Source organism: Sorex araneus, chromosome 3, assembly GCF_027595985.1.
Source record: "Sorex araneus isolate mSorAra2 chromosome 3, mSorAra2.pri, whole genome shotgun sequence".
Taxonomy (NCBI): Eukaryota; Metazoa; Chordata; class Mammalia; order Eulipotyphla; family Soricidae; genus Sorex; species Sorex araneus.
In genome coordinates, this window is record NC_073304.1 from 221,369,357 (window position 1) to 221,383,722 (window position 14,366).

At 59.4% G+C, this 14,366-nt stretch overlaps 2 protein-coding genes across 4 annotated transcripts; both read right to left on the reverse strand.

Moving 5' to 3' along the window:
- Positions 1 to 2,250: 2,250 nt before the first annotated feature.
- On the reverse strand, positions 2,251 to 5,119 carry HEXIM1 (HEXIM P-TEFb complex subunit 1). Its single transcript, XM_004621017.2, has one exon. It carries the CDS (start codon positions 4,327 to 4,329, stop codon positions 3,286 to 3,288), a length of 1,044 nt encoding a protein of 347 aa, XP_004621074.1. The 5' UTR covers positions 4,330 to 5,119; the 3' UTR covers positions 2,251 to 3,285.
- Positions 5,120 to 7,729: 2,610 nt separating this feature from the next.
- ACBD4 (acyl-CoA binding domain containing 4) lies at positions 7,730 to 14,255 on the reverse strand. 3 transcript variants are annotated; one of them, XM_055131733.1, is made up of 10 exons: positions 14,133 to 14,255; positions 13,784 to 13,959; positions 13,471 to 13,591; positions 13,317 to 13,401; positions 13,038 to 13,158; positions 12,820 to 12,909; positions 12,372 to 12,439; positions 12,207 to 12,285; positions 11,483 to 11,622; positions 7,730 to 8,260 (listed from the first exon to the last, which is right to left on the reverse strand). In XM_055131733.1, the coding sequence occupies exons 2-10, from the start codon at positions 13,869 to 13,871 to the stop codon at positions 8,132 to 8,134; spliced, it is 921 nt and encodes a 306-aa protein (XP_054987708.1). In that variant the 5' UTR covers positions 13,872 to 13,959; positions 14,133 to 14,255; the 3' UTR covers positions 7,730 to 8,131. The 3 variants fall into 3 exon arrangements, with proteins under 3 accessions (XP_054987708.1, XP_054987707.1, XP_054987709.1); XM_055131732.1 differs by having other exon boundaries at positions 12,369 to 12,439; XM_055131734.1 differs by lacking the exon at positions 13,784 to 13,959 and having other exon boundaries at positions 12,369 to 12,439; positions 14,133 to 14,209.
- Between the last annotated feature and the right edge of the window lie 111 nt (positions 14,256 to 14,366).

The window sequence follows — 14,366 nt, forward strand, 5'->3', positions numbered from 1 at the left end:
TGCATCGTCGGGTGTGACCCCCCCCCCAAAAAAAAAGTCTCGTGAAGAAGACCTGAGAGACTAGAGTAGCCATGAAGACCATTGTTATCACAGCTCTCTTAAAATGCATATGACTGAGACTGGCTGGAGAGCTGTATGCTCTTCAAGTGTTTTAGTGTGGATAAAAACAAATTTCAGGGGCTGGAGGGATAGCACAGCGGGTAGGGCGTTTGCCTTGCACGCGGCCGACCCGGGTTCGATTCCCAGCATCCCATATGGTCCCCTGAGCACCGCCAGGAGTAATTGCTGAGTGCAGAGCCAGGAATAACCCCTGTGCATCGCTGGGTGTGACCCAAAAAGAAAAAAAAAAAGAAAATTCAGGGACTTGGAGAGAGAACAGCAAGTAAGGTGCTCACCTTGCACACAGCTGACCAGGGTTCAATCCCTTGCATCCCCTCTGGCCCCTGGAGCACTACCAGGAGTGATTCCTGAACACAGAGCCAGGAATAAGCCCTGAATATTGCCAGGTATGGCCCCAGAACAAAAATATTAATGATATTAATATTTTAATTAATAAATAAAAATAAATTTCACATAAGCCTCCTCTTTCTAAGAAAAAAAGAATGCAATTAAAATTTATTCTTTTCAAAAGACTGTATTGAATTTCTCTCCTAAGAGTAAAACACACATTTTGCTCCCTGATAATAAATAATCACAGAGACTTTCCAAGACCAGGCAAAACAATACCGTCATATATTTTATAAAGAAGAGATTCTAAAATGAGAGGCCACCCTAGCTGCCTCCTTGGCAGAGCAGTCACTCGGCTTCTGCTCTGTGCTGCAAAGCCAGGGGGCAGTGTCGCTGCCTCTCTGATGTTTGCCGGTTGCTGCGGTGTGATGTCATAGCAGAAAGAAAAATAAAAACAGAAAATTGGACCGGAGCAACGGGTAGGGCGTTTGCCTTGCTGACCCGGGTTTGATCCCCAGCATCCTATACGGTCCCCCGAGTACTGCCAGGAGTAATTCCTGAGAGCAGAGCCAGGAGTAACCCCAGAACAAGGCCGGGTGTGATCCAGAAAGCCAAAAGAAAACAAAAACGCAGAAGTTATTTCAAAATAGATATTTAATTTTTAGGCCAAAGGGGAAAATTGGTCATACATTGTCTCCAGTGGAACATCTACTAGAATAGGCCAGATCAGTTCAACTTTAAAAGCCCTGACTCAGTCCTGACCAGCCTAACTTCCCTTGATTCATTGGTTTCTACATGCTGCGTATTCATCATAAGGTGCATTTCACTCCCAGTTCCCACCACCTCCACTACTCCCATTTAGCTGCAAATGCATACTATCAAGGAAAGATTTTTCTTCCTGTCCCATGGAGCTTTTAGAATTTGACAGTATCTTAATTCTCTTGAACTCTCTCCCCAGAAAACTATGTAGAACTCATGGAGTTTATGGACCCCCAAGAGCCCCTACGGTTTCTAAGGCCCCAGATTAAAGAGCTGCTGGGCTAGTGAGTTGAGCAATGCACTTGCCTTAGGGAGACGGAGTGGGAGATGGGCTGGCTTAACCTTCCTGCTAAGTAGAGGGAATAATCATGCATCCGGACTTTATTTAGGGCAGAAATTAATTTCCAGGACTCGCCTGAAGTAGAACTGTTGAAGAACATAAACTTGGGCCAGGAGTTGTGGGTCATGTTTGAGGCCCCAAGTTCAATCCCTGACACGGGGGTTTTGAGTGGTAGGGAGGAAGCTAAACTCTTATCACACTATGAGCACAAATTTGGGAGGCTGAGAAGAATGGCCCCATAAGAAGTCCCCAAGAACTTCACTTAGTTCCTTAACCAAGAGCTCAACATTTGATTTGCAAGGAGGGGGCATTTCTCATTTCAGTTTGATTCAGGAAGGTGGACAGCTCCCATTCTTCTGTTGCAGAAAGCACCTAAGTTAGGCTAAGTCCTTGCAATGCCCAAACAGCCATTTTCTCTTATCAGTATTCCCTCCCAACTTTGTTTTTGGGCCACACCCAGCAGTGTTCAAGAATTAATTCTTAGCAGGCTCAGGGCAGGGTGATGTGATGCCAGGGATTGAACCCAGATCAGCCACATGCAAGGCAAGCGCTCTACCCTCTGTGCTATGGATCCAGGCCCCCCCCCCCCTCATTTTTTTGAACTTATGTATCCCGCAACTTTTTAACCTCTGTATGGAACCCAGAGCTGTTCACATGTAAGGCAAGTGCTGTACCGGGGAGGGAGGAAAAACTACATCACTACATCCAGGCCATCCTAATATTTTATTCATTGTACCCCCCAAGAAACCAAAACGCTCTTCAAGGCACCCAGAATACCCTTATTGGGGAAACTATTAAAACCCAACTTACAGGAATGAAGAAATGAACTGCCAAACACTTTTTTTTTTATATTGATACTTCTGAATAGCCATTGAGAAGCACAATGTTTAATCCAGTGATTTTAGCAGTCTACTCCCCAAACCACCCAACTCTGGTTTATTTCTCCAGCATCAAGAAAGACAAGGCACACAACTAAATATTAAAGATCATCACACCTTTATATATTTTTGTTTTCTTTTGGGACCACACCTATGATCAGGGCTTACTCCTGGCTCTGGACTCAGGGATCACTCCTGTAGGGACTCAGGACCATATGGGATGCCAGGGATGGTAGTTGGGTGGGCCACGTACCAGACAAGTAAGTGCCCGACCCCATGTAGTACCGCTCCAGCCCAAATCTTTAGATTTTGCCTAAAGCGTATATTGTAGCATACTGAAATCAAAGGAAAAACTGGCAAATTAAAAATGCTCCCATTATTTTGCAGACCAACAAATACAAGTTTACACCTCCAGTGCAATCACATAAATCAGTACTATTTTAGCTCTAGAAATCACACTGAAACTAGGTTACATTTACAAATATTAAATTTATTATAACTAGAATGGATTTAATGTTTTTCAGATTTTGGCCACCTCATAGCTCCATTTAAGGAGGGTTTGTTTTTAAAACAAAATTTGCATTATAACTTGGTCAAATTACTTACACATTAAAAAAAAACCCTAAAAAAAAAAAGGAAAACAAGATAAGCAACCCTTCAGTTTCACATAATTAAAAGAACAGGAGAAAGCACGCAAGCTACATCATAGTTAAATTTGCCAAACCAACCGAAGCCGTGGGGGGGATTTTTCTCTTCTGATTATGTCATAAAAAGGTTCACTGTCTTATATACACAAGTATATAATGTTACATTCCATCACTGTAAAAAGTCCCCTTTGCCCCCGCCCCCCAAAGTTTTCCTCTAGTCTCCGAACTTGGACAGCGGCGCCCGCTCCTGCTGCCGGTGCAGCTGGTTCTCGGCGAGCAGCTGGAGGTTCTCGGCGCGCAGCCGCTCCAGCTCCAGCTCCAGCTCCCGCACGCGCGCGTCCTCGCCCGGCCGCTTGCTCTCCAGCCGCAGCCGGTTGTTCTCGTCCTCCATGCGCGAGAGGCACTTCTCCAGCTCCAGGTACTCCTTGATGAGCTCCTGCTTGCTCATGTTCTGCAGGCTCTCCGCGTGGTACCGCTCGTACGTCTCCGAGAAGTCCCGCTGCAAGAACTCGCTGCCGTCGCCCCCCATCCCGTCGCTGCCCCCGTCCTCCTCACCCGCCTCCTCCATGAAGTCCTCGTCGCTGGTGTCGTCGGACTTGGCGGCGGCCCGCTTCGGGTAAAGGCCGGTCTTGAGGTCGGGCTCCTCCTGGTCGTGGTCATCCATGAGGAACTGCGTGGTGTTGTAGGGCGCGACCGGCTGGCCCTTGGCGAACATCTCGGCTCGCATCCTCGAGGCTCGCAGGCTCTGCTTCTCGTCGAACTTTTTCTTCTCCTCCCAGGTCAGCTTGTAGTAGGGCTTCCAGTGCCGCTTCTTCTTGGAGGGGCGTCTCCGGTGTTTCTTCTTGCCCAGCTGTCTCAGCTGCTGGCCCCACGCCTCGCCCCCCGCGGCGGGCGCCCCCAGCTTGCTGGCGTCGGAGTCCTGGCACGGCGGGGCCGGGGGCTGCGCCTCGGGGCTCGGCTCCCCAACCGCCGCGGCCGGAGAGGGGCCGCGCTCCCCGTTCTGGCTCCTCTCGCCCGCTTCCAGGCACGGCTGGCCCTGCAGGGGCAGCATCGCGGGCCCTTTGCTCCCCTCGCCTTCCGGCCCCGGGGGACCGCCGGGCTGGGGGGCCGCTCTCGATTGCCACCTACTGTCCTCGTCGGGCGCCCGCTCCTCCGCGCCGGGGGGGCGCTCGGCCTTCGGCTCGGCGGGCACGGCAGCACCTGTGCAGTTGCTAGCCTGAGGCTGGGGCTGATGTTCTGGAAGGAGCGGCTCGGCCATGGCTCACGGAATTCCTTGTCCCGAAGTTTGAGAAATTTTGGCTGCAAGTCCTTAAGCGGGGATAAAAAGGATTTCTTTTCTTGTACAAATTGCCCCCAGCAGTGTCCTTCTCCGGTCTGTGATTCCTGCAGCGACGCCCTCTCAGCCAGCCAGTCCCGTCCGCAAACTCCGGCGGCAACTTGGAGCGCAAGTCACTAAAGGGTTAAAGCACCCACGGCACGGCCAGCTAGCGGGTCCCCCGGGTGCAGCAGCAGGAGCGGTAGGAAGAGGCGAAGGAAGTGGGCCTCGGGTCTCCCTGCAGAGCGCCCCCGCGTCCGAGGAGCAGGTGGGCAAGGAGGTGCGGTGGTTCAGTCCAAGGGGTTAAACCCAGCCCCGAAGGGGTTAAAACTACCCGATGACGCTGCCTACGAGGGGCCAAGCCCACAAAGGGTTAAATCCCCTACCGCAGAGCCCACAAGGGGTTAAAGTCCCAAAGCCGCCGCCTCCCACTTCCACGGGTGTCGCTCCAGCCCGAGCTCCCAGTTCCCTAGGCCCGGCCGGAGCCTCAGCCGAGGATAGACAAACTCATCTCCCCTCTGGCTCGATGCTCTGCTCAGCTCCGCGCTCCTCCGCCTCCTCCTGCCTCCCTCCCTCCTCCCCTCGCCGCCGGCGCCTCTTCCGCCTCCTCCCCGGCTTCCCTTCCCAACCTGCCGCTCCACCTGCCAACTTCCAACTGCTGCCTCCCAGCCCTCGGCGCCCCTTTTATAGGGAAGACGCCCCGCCCCGCCCCGGCGCATGCGCGACGCCGTGTCCATTGCAGGGCGCTGGGAGTCGTAGTCCCGGTCCTGCAGGCCCGCCGTCCCCGCGCGCCGGGAGACGTGGCCAATCCCGGGGCGCGTCGGGGGCGTCCTCCAGGCCGCCGCCGCCCAGCGCTGCGCCCCCGCCGGGGGAGCGTGAGCGGCGATTGGCCGGGAGACGCGCGTGCCTGCGAAGGAGGCGGGCCAATGGCGGGGCCGCGGGGCGGGCTCCGGACCGTACCATTCCGCTTCAGGAATCCCGAGAGATTCCAGGGCCCGGGAGAGCCCGCGCAGCGCCTTTTCTGGGGAAGGTGCGTTTCAAAGCCTGTTCTCGGGTTCCGTCCCGAGCGGGGGAGTTCTGAAGGCCGTACTCATTCGCTAACCAAAGTAAAAATGGTTCACTCCTAAAAAGTAGTCCCTAGGTGTAAAAGTATTAAATTCCCCAAAGAGAGGGCCCGGCCCCTGGCCAATAGCTCTGGGTTCTGAAGATGCCAGAAATGGCTTCAAGGTGCGTGGTGAGGGCCTGGGACTGACCCTCGCGGAAGGATACCGGTCCATACTTTGTAAAGCGAAGAGCGCATGAAGAAGTAAACAAATGAAGAGGAAAAAGTGCCGCCTTAAAGGAACCGCGGGGTGGCGCGGGCGCCGCCGCCTGGGGTGGGCCCCGGCGGGCGCGCGCGGCAGGTTCGAGGCCCGGCTGGCCGGCCCCACCGCTGCCGGGGGAGCCCGTGCGGATGGCCGCGCCGTGGGCGAGCCTCGCGCCGGGCCGGGGAGCGCGGCGTGGCCAGCGGCCCACAGCTCTGCAGGAGAAGATGGCCTCCCGGCTCGGGCAGCGAAGGGCCGGTTCCGCGAGCTGGCTCGGGCCCGAGGCGGCCGAGTGTGGCAGAGCCCGGCCCAGCCGCGAGGGGGAGCACGCGGGAGGCGAGCCCGAGACGGTGCCTGGGGAGAGGCGGTCCCCCCCCCCTTACCAGCGGGCCCGCTGCCTCGGCCCACTCGCGCCCGCTCCTCCCCCACCCCCCGCACGGCCTAGCCACTGCCCCCGGGCTGCAGAGAAAAACCTCTAGAAGTGAAGTGACTTGTCCAAGGTCACCTGACAACCCGTGGCAGCTCCAGCTCCTGCCGAAGCCTGCCCCCGCCCCGTTAACGTGGAGCGCCGTTTTTCACTTCCATCGCAAATCCAAAACCGCCTTCCCCCCAGGGACTCGATCCCTTTCCTTTTCCTCCCAGCAGCGACAGTGCTGGCCCACGGGAAGGCGCGGTGGGCAGTGAAATGGCGTCGCGCCGCCCCTGGGCTGGCGGGGGGGGGGGGGCGGTGGACAGGGTCACCCGCAGCAGCTCTGGGGGCAGCTGCCGAGAGCTCAGCACAGGGCAGCGGCGAAGGTGCAGCCCCAGGGAGACACGGCACGTTCTGCGGGGCAGCGGTGTGGGCAGCGGCCTGCTCTGAGACCTGGTCCTGCCCGGGCCTGGAGCGCGTGGGGTGGCGGGAGAAGCCTGCCTCAGTCTCCCCGCTGCACCCCTCCAGCAGACCCCTGCCGGCACGGCGCCTCTCACAGCGGGAACTCCCGCGGGTAAAGGGGCTTTTGTTCCCGTTGGGGGGCATACCTGGCAGGGGTCTCTGCCCGTGGTGCTCCGCTGGTGCCAGGGTTGGGCCCAGGCCCCCAACATGCGCCCAGCCCGGCGCGCTCTCCCCAGGGCCCAGGAGGAATGGATCCTGGCAGGGAACCTCATGGGAGCCTGGGACCTCCCGGCTTTGTTTCTCCCCAACCGGGATTTGGGAGGACCAGTCAGGGCCCAGCAGGATGGGGCTGTCATATTGCAGGAGGGGTGGCCAGACAGAGCCGTGCGGGTGGAGCGTTAGGATGCTGCGAAGCAGGGTTCTGGGGCTCGTCCACTCGGGCCCCCTGAGACCCCCGCCAGCCCTTTGGCCCCAGACAGCAGCTCCTGCGACTGGTGCAGATGGTGGGACCAACGGCTTCTTGCCCAGCAGCGACTTGATTTCTTCCCCCCCACCCCCTCCAGGGCCCCTCCTAACTCGGGGGGTTCACTCAACCTGTCTGCTTTTCAGCCCTGGCTGAACACGAACACAGTTCCCTGTGTCACTGTGTCGGGCCTGAGCTTCGCTCTCTGTGCCTGGGGACGGCGGGGACCTTGGCGGCACATGGCAAGCGTGGGCCACCGGTCCGAGGAAGCCCTGGGCGTTGAGGGCCACCCCAGGAAGACCCCTTTCGCTGACGCAGGAAGGTCCCTCAGTCCTCTGCTGGCCGCTGCAGGGACACCGGGGGCTATCAGGACAAAGTCTCCTAGCAGGAGCGGAGTCTGTGCCCATGCAGCCCTCAGCCCACCCCGACGGGGGCTCCCGGGGCGTGGGGGAGGGGCTGGGGTTTCCACACCCCACGGGGAGGGGAAGCTCCCGCAGCAAGTGCTGGGTGGGGGTTGGGGCAGAGGGCACTTCGGGGCACGCACCCCCAGACCGCAGAGAATGTGACGGGCCGCCCGGCCCTTTGATTCCGGAGGGGCAGTGTAGGTTCAGAATTCCATCCCGGTCCTCAAAACCCTCCAGACCCCGTGGGGGGGGGGCAGCCCCGCCCGCCCGCCCCCCTCGGGCTTCCCTCCTTCCCAGGCGGTGGCAGAGCAACGTTCGCTTTTATTTGGTGAGAATTCAAGTGCAAGTGCGTCCTGAGTGTGAGGGCCGGCGGCCCGGGGCTGCGCCCCACCGCTCAGCCAATCGCCCGGGCCGGCCCGGCCAGGTCCCAACTTGCCCGGGAGCCAGGCCGGGCGGGACGCGGTCAGGTGACCGGCCGCGGGGGCGTGCAGGGGCCCAGACCCGCGCCCCGCCCCCCGACGCCGCACGGGGACGCGCACCGGCCGCGCCGCCTCCCTGGGACGGCGGCCAGAAGCAGTGGGCAGGGCGGTGCCGAGGCCAGCACGGAGGTGGGCGCGGGTGTCCAGTGCTGGTCTTGCAGACCCTCGCGAGGCTCAGGGCGCAGCAGGGCCTCCTGGGCGGGTGCAGACTCCCCTCCCCGGAGTCACCTCTTGTGGGTCCGGAGCTGTCTCAAGAGCCACTGGACGATGAAGGGCCACAGGAGGAGGAAGAACAGCGTGGGCCCGGAGAGTCGGAGCGGCCAGGGCCGGGCGCCGGGCTTCTGCAGGGGCTTCTGCAGTGAGAGGGGCGGAATCAGGCGCCTGCCGGGCCCCAGCAACCCCTGGTGTCCTTCTGCCTCTTGATGGGGGGGAGAGGGGGGCAAAGTCCCTACTCCAAATCGCCACCACTAGAAGGGGTCTTGGGGGTCCTGGTGTGTCCCAGACCCCGTGGACCCCAAATCCCACATCCTCCCCAGCCACGAGGCCCCGAGACTAGGCCACACCAGTGACCCGGGGGTGGCCTGAAGACCCCAGATAGTAAGGCTGAGCCTCATGATTCAAACAAGGAACCAGGCTTCTCTTTCAGACGTTTGGTCTCTTTGAAGAAGGGGCTGACTCCAGGTCTGGGGCAGGAAAGATAGAGAGATGAACGTGGGCACCTTGTACCTCAAAGCACAGAAGCTTTGAAAGACCCGTGAGGTCGCTTTAGAGGAGGCAGGACCCAACTGGGAAGGGCTCCGCGGACTTAAAGTGTGGACAATCTGATGCTCAAACAGTGTGATGAAATAATCGTGAAGGTCCATGAATCCATAATAATACTTTTTTTAAAAAGTTAGAGATGTCACAACTGAGGTGATTATTTAATCACCTGGCATTTATTTTGTTTTGTACCACACCAAGTGGTACTTAGCCTTACTCCAGGATCTGTGCTCAGGGATTACTCCTGGCAGTGCTCGGGGGACTATAAGTGGTGCTGGAGATTGAAGCCAGGTCAGCCATGTGCAAGGCAAGTGCCCTGACTGTACCATCCCTCCAGTCCCAAATTCTTTACTTTTAAAAATAGAGGTGGGGGGCTGGAGTGATAGCACAGCAGGTAGGGCATTTGCCTTGCACGCGGCTGACCCGGGTTTGATTCCCAGCATCCCATATGGTCCCCTGAGCACTGCCAGGAGTAATTCCTGAGTGCAGAGCCAGGAGTGACCCCTGTGCATCGCCAGGTGTGACCCAAAAAAGCAAAAAAATAGAGGCGGGGGCCAAGTGATAGTGAGTGGGCCGGGCTCTCGCTTTGTATGCAGTCAATCCAGGTTTGATTTCTGGAACCCCATATGGTCCCCTGACTACATAGCCAGGAGTGATCCCAGAACACAGAGCCAGGAGTAAGCTCTGAACACCACAGGCTACGGCCCCAAAACAAAACACCAAAGGAAAAACAACAAAAAAAGCCGTTAAGGAAGGGCATAGTAGAGAAGTAGCCCCTGAGCAACCCTGGGTATGGCCCACCTACCTCAACAACCCCAAAAATATTCATGGAAAGATAAAATTAAGGACTTATCTATGCTTTCCCAGAGCGCTGTAGCAACTAAGAAATGACAGCTAATAATACAGTTAATATAGCAGAAAACAAGTTAAAGTCAATGTTCTTTTGCAACCACTATATAAAATATTGATCCCCGTCAGGGCTGTCACTCATTCGCTGTGGGAGAACCCTGAGGCAGTGGACTGACAGGAAACAGTCGGTGACTGCAAGGGAGAAACATTACATTGGGGATCAGACTGTCCCCCACCCCGCCTCTGGTCCATGCCAGATCACTGGAGGGGGCGTCCCGGTGCAGTCCCAGGACTAGGCAATAGGATGTTCTTTGTTTTAGAGATGAAGACCCCAGAATTTCAGGGTGGAAATCTTTTATATCATCAGCATATAAAGCTAGTAAGAGAGAGGCTGGAGCAATAGTACAGTGGGTAAGGTGCTTGCCTTGCACATAGCTGACCTGGATTCGATCCCTGGCATCCTATATGGTCCTCTGAGCAATGCCAGGAGTAACCCCTGAACAACGCTGGGTTTAGTTCCCCGCCAAAAAAAAAAAAAAAAAGTGAAAGAAAAATAATACTAAATCTTGGCCAGGGGGATAGATGTTGAAAAAGAGCAGCCACTGTGGCTCTGAGGAAATTCCTGCCACTGGTTACACTGTGCCAAGAGGGGCAGGGGTTACCCAAGTGACCTCCCAAATCTGGCAACTCCGCCTTCTCCTGACCCTGACACTGAATTGCTGAGGTTTTTTGTTTGTTTGTTTTAGTTTGTTTCTTTTGGTTTTGGGGCCACATTCAGGATGCTCAGGGCTTATTCCTGGCAGGTTCAGGGAGCCATATGAGATGCCAGGGATTGAATCCAGGTGGATGAACCCCAGTGAGCTGTATGCAAGGCAAGTGCCCCACTGCTGTACTATCGCGCTGCCTCTCACCCAGAGTTTTTGAAGAACATATTGGAAGTTGGCTGCTAGCACTGGAGGGAGGCGGCTACAGAGCCAGCTCCAGCTCTGTCACTTAATAGGACTAACAGTGGGGGCTGGAGTGATAGCACAGCGGGTAAGGCGTTTGCCTTGCACACGGCCGACCCGGGTTCAAATCCCAGTATCCCATATGGTCCCCTGAGCACCACCAGGGGTGATTCCTGAGTGCAGAGCCAGGAGTAACCCCTGTGCATCACCAGGTGTTACCCAAAAACCAAAAAAAAAAAATAGGACTAACAGTGGACCCCATTCAGAGCACCTTTCAGAGAGATAGTACAGGGGTAAGGTGCTTGCCTGGCACGATCCTGGCAGCACGTCAGATGGTCCCACAAGCACTGTCAGGAGCAATTCTAAGCACAGCGACAACCACTGAATCCTGCTGGGTGTGGCCCCCAACCCCTGAGAAAATAGTCCTCCTCTGTGTTGGTCACTGGAAGCACCAGCATGCATTATCCCCTCTAAAACTCACAGCAGTGCTAGAACATTCTTCCAGGCTGTGGGCCTTTAGGTAAGTTACTCAACCTGTCTGGTGTTTCCTCATCTGGAAAAAGAAAACCTATTTCCTAGGTGGGTGTGCACGATGAAAGGAGATCAGGCAAGCCATGTATTTGGCACAGCACAGGGGCGCCAGGAACGGGGGCTGTTCTTTATTTTGCAGCAGCCCAGGGGCTGTGAAAGGAGCTAGTAGATCTCTGGGGTCCGAAGTAAGTGAGGGATGCCAAGGGCCGAACTGTGTGGGGGTGAACCCGCAGTCTGGGAACAGAGGGACGGCAGGGACCGCCAGTCCTGGCCCTTGTTAAGTCTTGGCTCAGTTCCTCTCTAGGCAAGAGGTGGGCACAGGACAGGAGAGCCGAGTCCTCCCCGCGGCCCTTGGAGGGTGAGGTCCTGCAGCCTCAGTTTCCCCTCCCTGCCGCTGGAGCCAGAGAGGTGGGCTGCTGCCGCCGACACTGCAGCGGCTGCATGAGGGGCTTCCTGCTCCTGTCCTGCCGCAGGACTGGGGGGGCTCACCTGCGCAGGGGGGCGGGGCATGTTCTCCAGGCTCCGCAGCCTGCCCTGGACGTCCCGCATGTTCTCCTGCAGGGCTCGGACGGTCCGTACCAGCCACACGTCCGCTTCCCGGGGCGCCAGCGGGCTGCCCTCCGGCCCTCCTGTGGAGCACGTGCGCAGAGGCTCGGGTGGGCCCAAGGGAGGGCCGCAGTGGGGTGCAACCGGGGACCAAGGGACCAAGCCTGGCACAGGCGCCCGCCAGGTCCACCCACGCAGCTGAGTCTGAATCCCAGCCCCGCCACCCTGTGAGGGGACTTGGGGGAGGTCGAAAACGTCTTGAGCCTCCTCCTGAGAATCAGGGGAACAGGGCGCCTCCTAGACTGGGCTGCTGGCCCCCCCGACAAATATCTACAAAGTTCACCCCCTCCCCCCCTCCTTCCCACCCCGCACGGCTTCCCAGGAGTTCTAGAAGGGGCCAGGGGACATCTCCCTGCACAAGACTGTTCTTCTGCGAAAGCCCCAGATGGGGGTGTGGAGGGAGGAGGAGCCCCATCCCCAGCGGCCGCAGGTGGGGGGCGCGGCTCCCACTCCTGGCGGGTAGGGACTTTGCCCATCCTGTGATGGCAGGACACTGGGCAGCCCCTCCTGGGCAGAGGCCAGCACCCAGGGTTGGACTTTCCCCCCTGCCTGGGACATCAGAAACCAGGGCAGGCAGAAGTGGGTGAAGGGTCAGCCCAGGGCTCACCTTTGTCTGTGGGGCTGGGGCTGGGGCTGGTCCTGGCCCTAGGGTCTCCTCCAGGGGCCCCCCTCTGCTCAGCCCGAACCTGCGAAGAGGAAGGAGCAGCATGGTTGAGGGGGTGCGGGGAGCCTCGGGGCCCCGCGGGGGGCGGGAGCGGCCTGGGCTCACCACCTCGGGCTCCAGCTGCTCCACAGAATCGCAGAAATCCTCGGCGTCCAGGTCCTTTGGTGTGGAGGCCTCTGAACAGTGTGGGGAACGGGGGGCGTTAGTGACACGTGGCCACGGGGGCAGGGGGGCTGCCCACAGGACCCAGGAACACGCAACCAGAAGCTCCGACTGCGGCCGCCAGTTGGGTGTTGCTTGCATGTGGCCAACCTGGGTGTGATCCTTGGCACCCCACAGGATGCCCCTGAGCCCGCCAGGAGCGAGCCCTGAGCACCGCCGGGTGTGACCCCCAAACAACGAAAGAGACTCTGGTGGGGGCCAGAGGTGAGGCTGGAAGAGAGCCCGGAACTGGGGTGCATGCGAGGACCCAGTGTCGACGGGCAGGAGGTGCGGGGCACATGGTGGCACTGGCCTCCTTCCTCTCCCCCGCCCTCAGGCCAGGCGGGGCACTGACCTGGGCTGGGGGGTGCCAGTTCCTGTGGGGGGCGGTGAGGCCGTGGGTCTACTCCCGTGGTTCCATCATTCCCCGTCTGCCCTGTGCGACCTGCCGAGACACGGCCTCAGAGGGGACCCCCGGCCTGAGATGACCCCCTCACAGGCTCTGCTTGGGGGTCCTAACACACCCCCCTAAACCCACTCCCCTGCCCTTGGGCCCCTTCACCTGGGCCTGACCTGTGACCCTCCTCAGGAAGGACTCCGGGGGCCTTGGCATGTCGGGGATCACCTGGTACAGAGGCTCGAAGTACCCGAACATCTCCTCCGCCACCTCGCCCAGGGGCACCGTGTCGATCACCTGTGGGCACTGGGCTGTCGGGAAGGGCAGCCATCCCACCACCTGCCCATCCCTTTCAGCGCCCGGAGACCCCGCGCTGCTGTCCAGCAGGAAGCAGAGGCAGGCAGGGTTGGGGGAACCCAGGAGGGGGTCACCGGGCGGGTGGGGGCCTCTCTGACCTTCTGTGCCACCAGCTTCATCTGGCTGATGTAGGCGGCCATGGCCTCCTCCTTGCTCATCGGGCCCAGGCTGTTCCAGGCGTCCCTGGGGGTGCAGCGCGGTGAGGCAGCCGCCTCCCCCGGGCTGCCCTGCTCGCAGGGGCGTGGGGCTCACCATTTGTATCTCCCAATGGGGTCCCAGAAGCCGGGCCGAGGGACGCTGCAGGGCCCCATGGTCGCCTGCTTGTAGTAGCTGTAGAACCGCAGCATTTCTTCGTATGAGGGGCGGTAAGAGCCTGGGGGGGGGCGGGGAGCGTCAAGTCACCCCCAGCTCCAGGAGGACAGAGGTGCGGGGTGCCCAACTTTGGGTCACGCAGGGTTCCCACCCAGGGCAGGCGCGGGAGGCAGAGGGGGTGCCCAACAGACGGCGGGGATCGGCGGCTCCTGGGGCCCGTGACGGCCCCCCAATGCGGGCCCCCCGCCCTCACCATTCTTAGGCAGGTTTTGAATGACGCTGACGGCAGCCTGGAACTGCCGCTGGCAGTCGGGCTCTGTGTGTCCACTCTCGGTGCCCATGCCCTGCGGCCGCGGCCGGGCCGGCTTCGGGGCGACTCTGCAGGCTGCGCCGGGCGCGCGGCACCGAAACCGCGGACTCTCGGGGGTCCTGCGCGAGACGGGGAGGGCGGGGTGGGCGCGCCGGGCGGCCGGGCTCGCAGACCCCTCTACGTGCACATCCCAACTCCTAAACAGGCCAGTGGGCGAGCAGGGAGGAGCCGGGGCGGGGCGAGCAGAGTCCCACCCCGACCCTGCACGCCGGCCGGGCCGCCCGGTACTCACCCCGCGGCGCCCACTGACCGGACCCCGGGGTCCTCGGTCGCCGCCGGACGGGGGCTTCCAACTGGCCTCCCGGCCCAGACGCGCCGGGACGCGGACACCAAGCCAGGGGGGAAACTTAAGCCAATGAAAGAGCCCGTTTCAGACGCGGCTTCGGCGCCACAACCAATCGGCGCGGCCCTTTCAGAACCGCGCAAACATCCCAGCCACGCACCGCCCCGTGCGGGCGTGGCCAAG

Coding starts and splice junctions, on each gene's coding strand:
- HEXIM1 (XM_004621017.2), bottom strand. CDS start 4,329: ATGGCCGAGCCGCTCCTTCCAGAACATCAGCCCCAGCCTCAGGCTAGC.
- ACBD4 (XM_055131732.1), bottom strand. CDS start 13,871: ATGGGCACCGAGAGTGGACACACAGAGCCCGACTGCCAGCGGCAGTTC. Junction 13,592..13,783: donor TCAAAACCTGCCTAAGAATG/GTGAGGGCGGGG, acceptor GCCCCCCCCCAG/GCTCTTACCGCCCCTCATAC. Junction 13,402..13,470: donor CCCATTGGGAGATACAAATG/GTGAGCCCCACG, acceptor CTGCACCCCCAG/GGACGCCTGGAACAGCCTGG.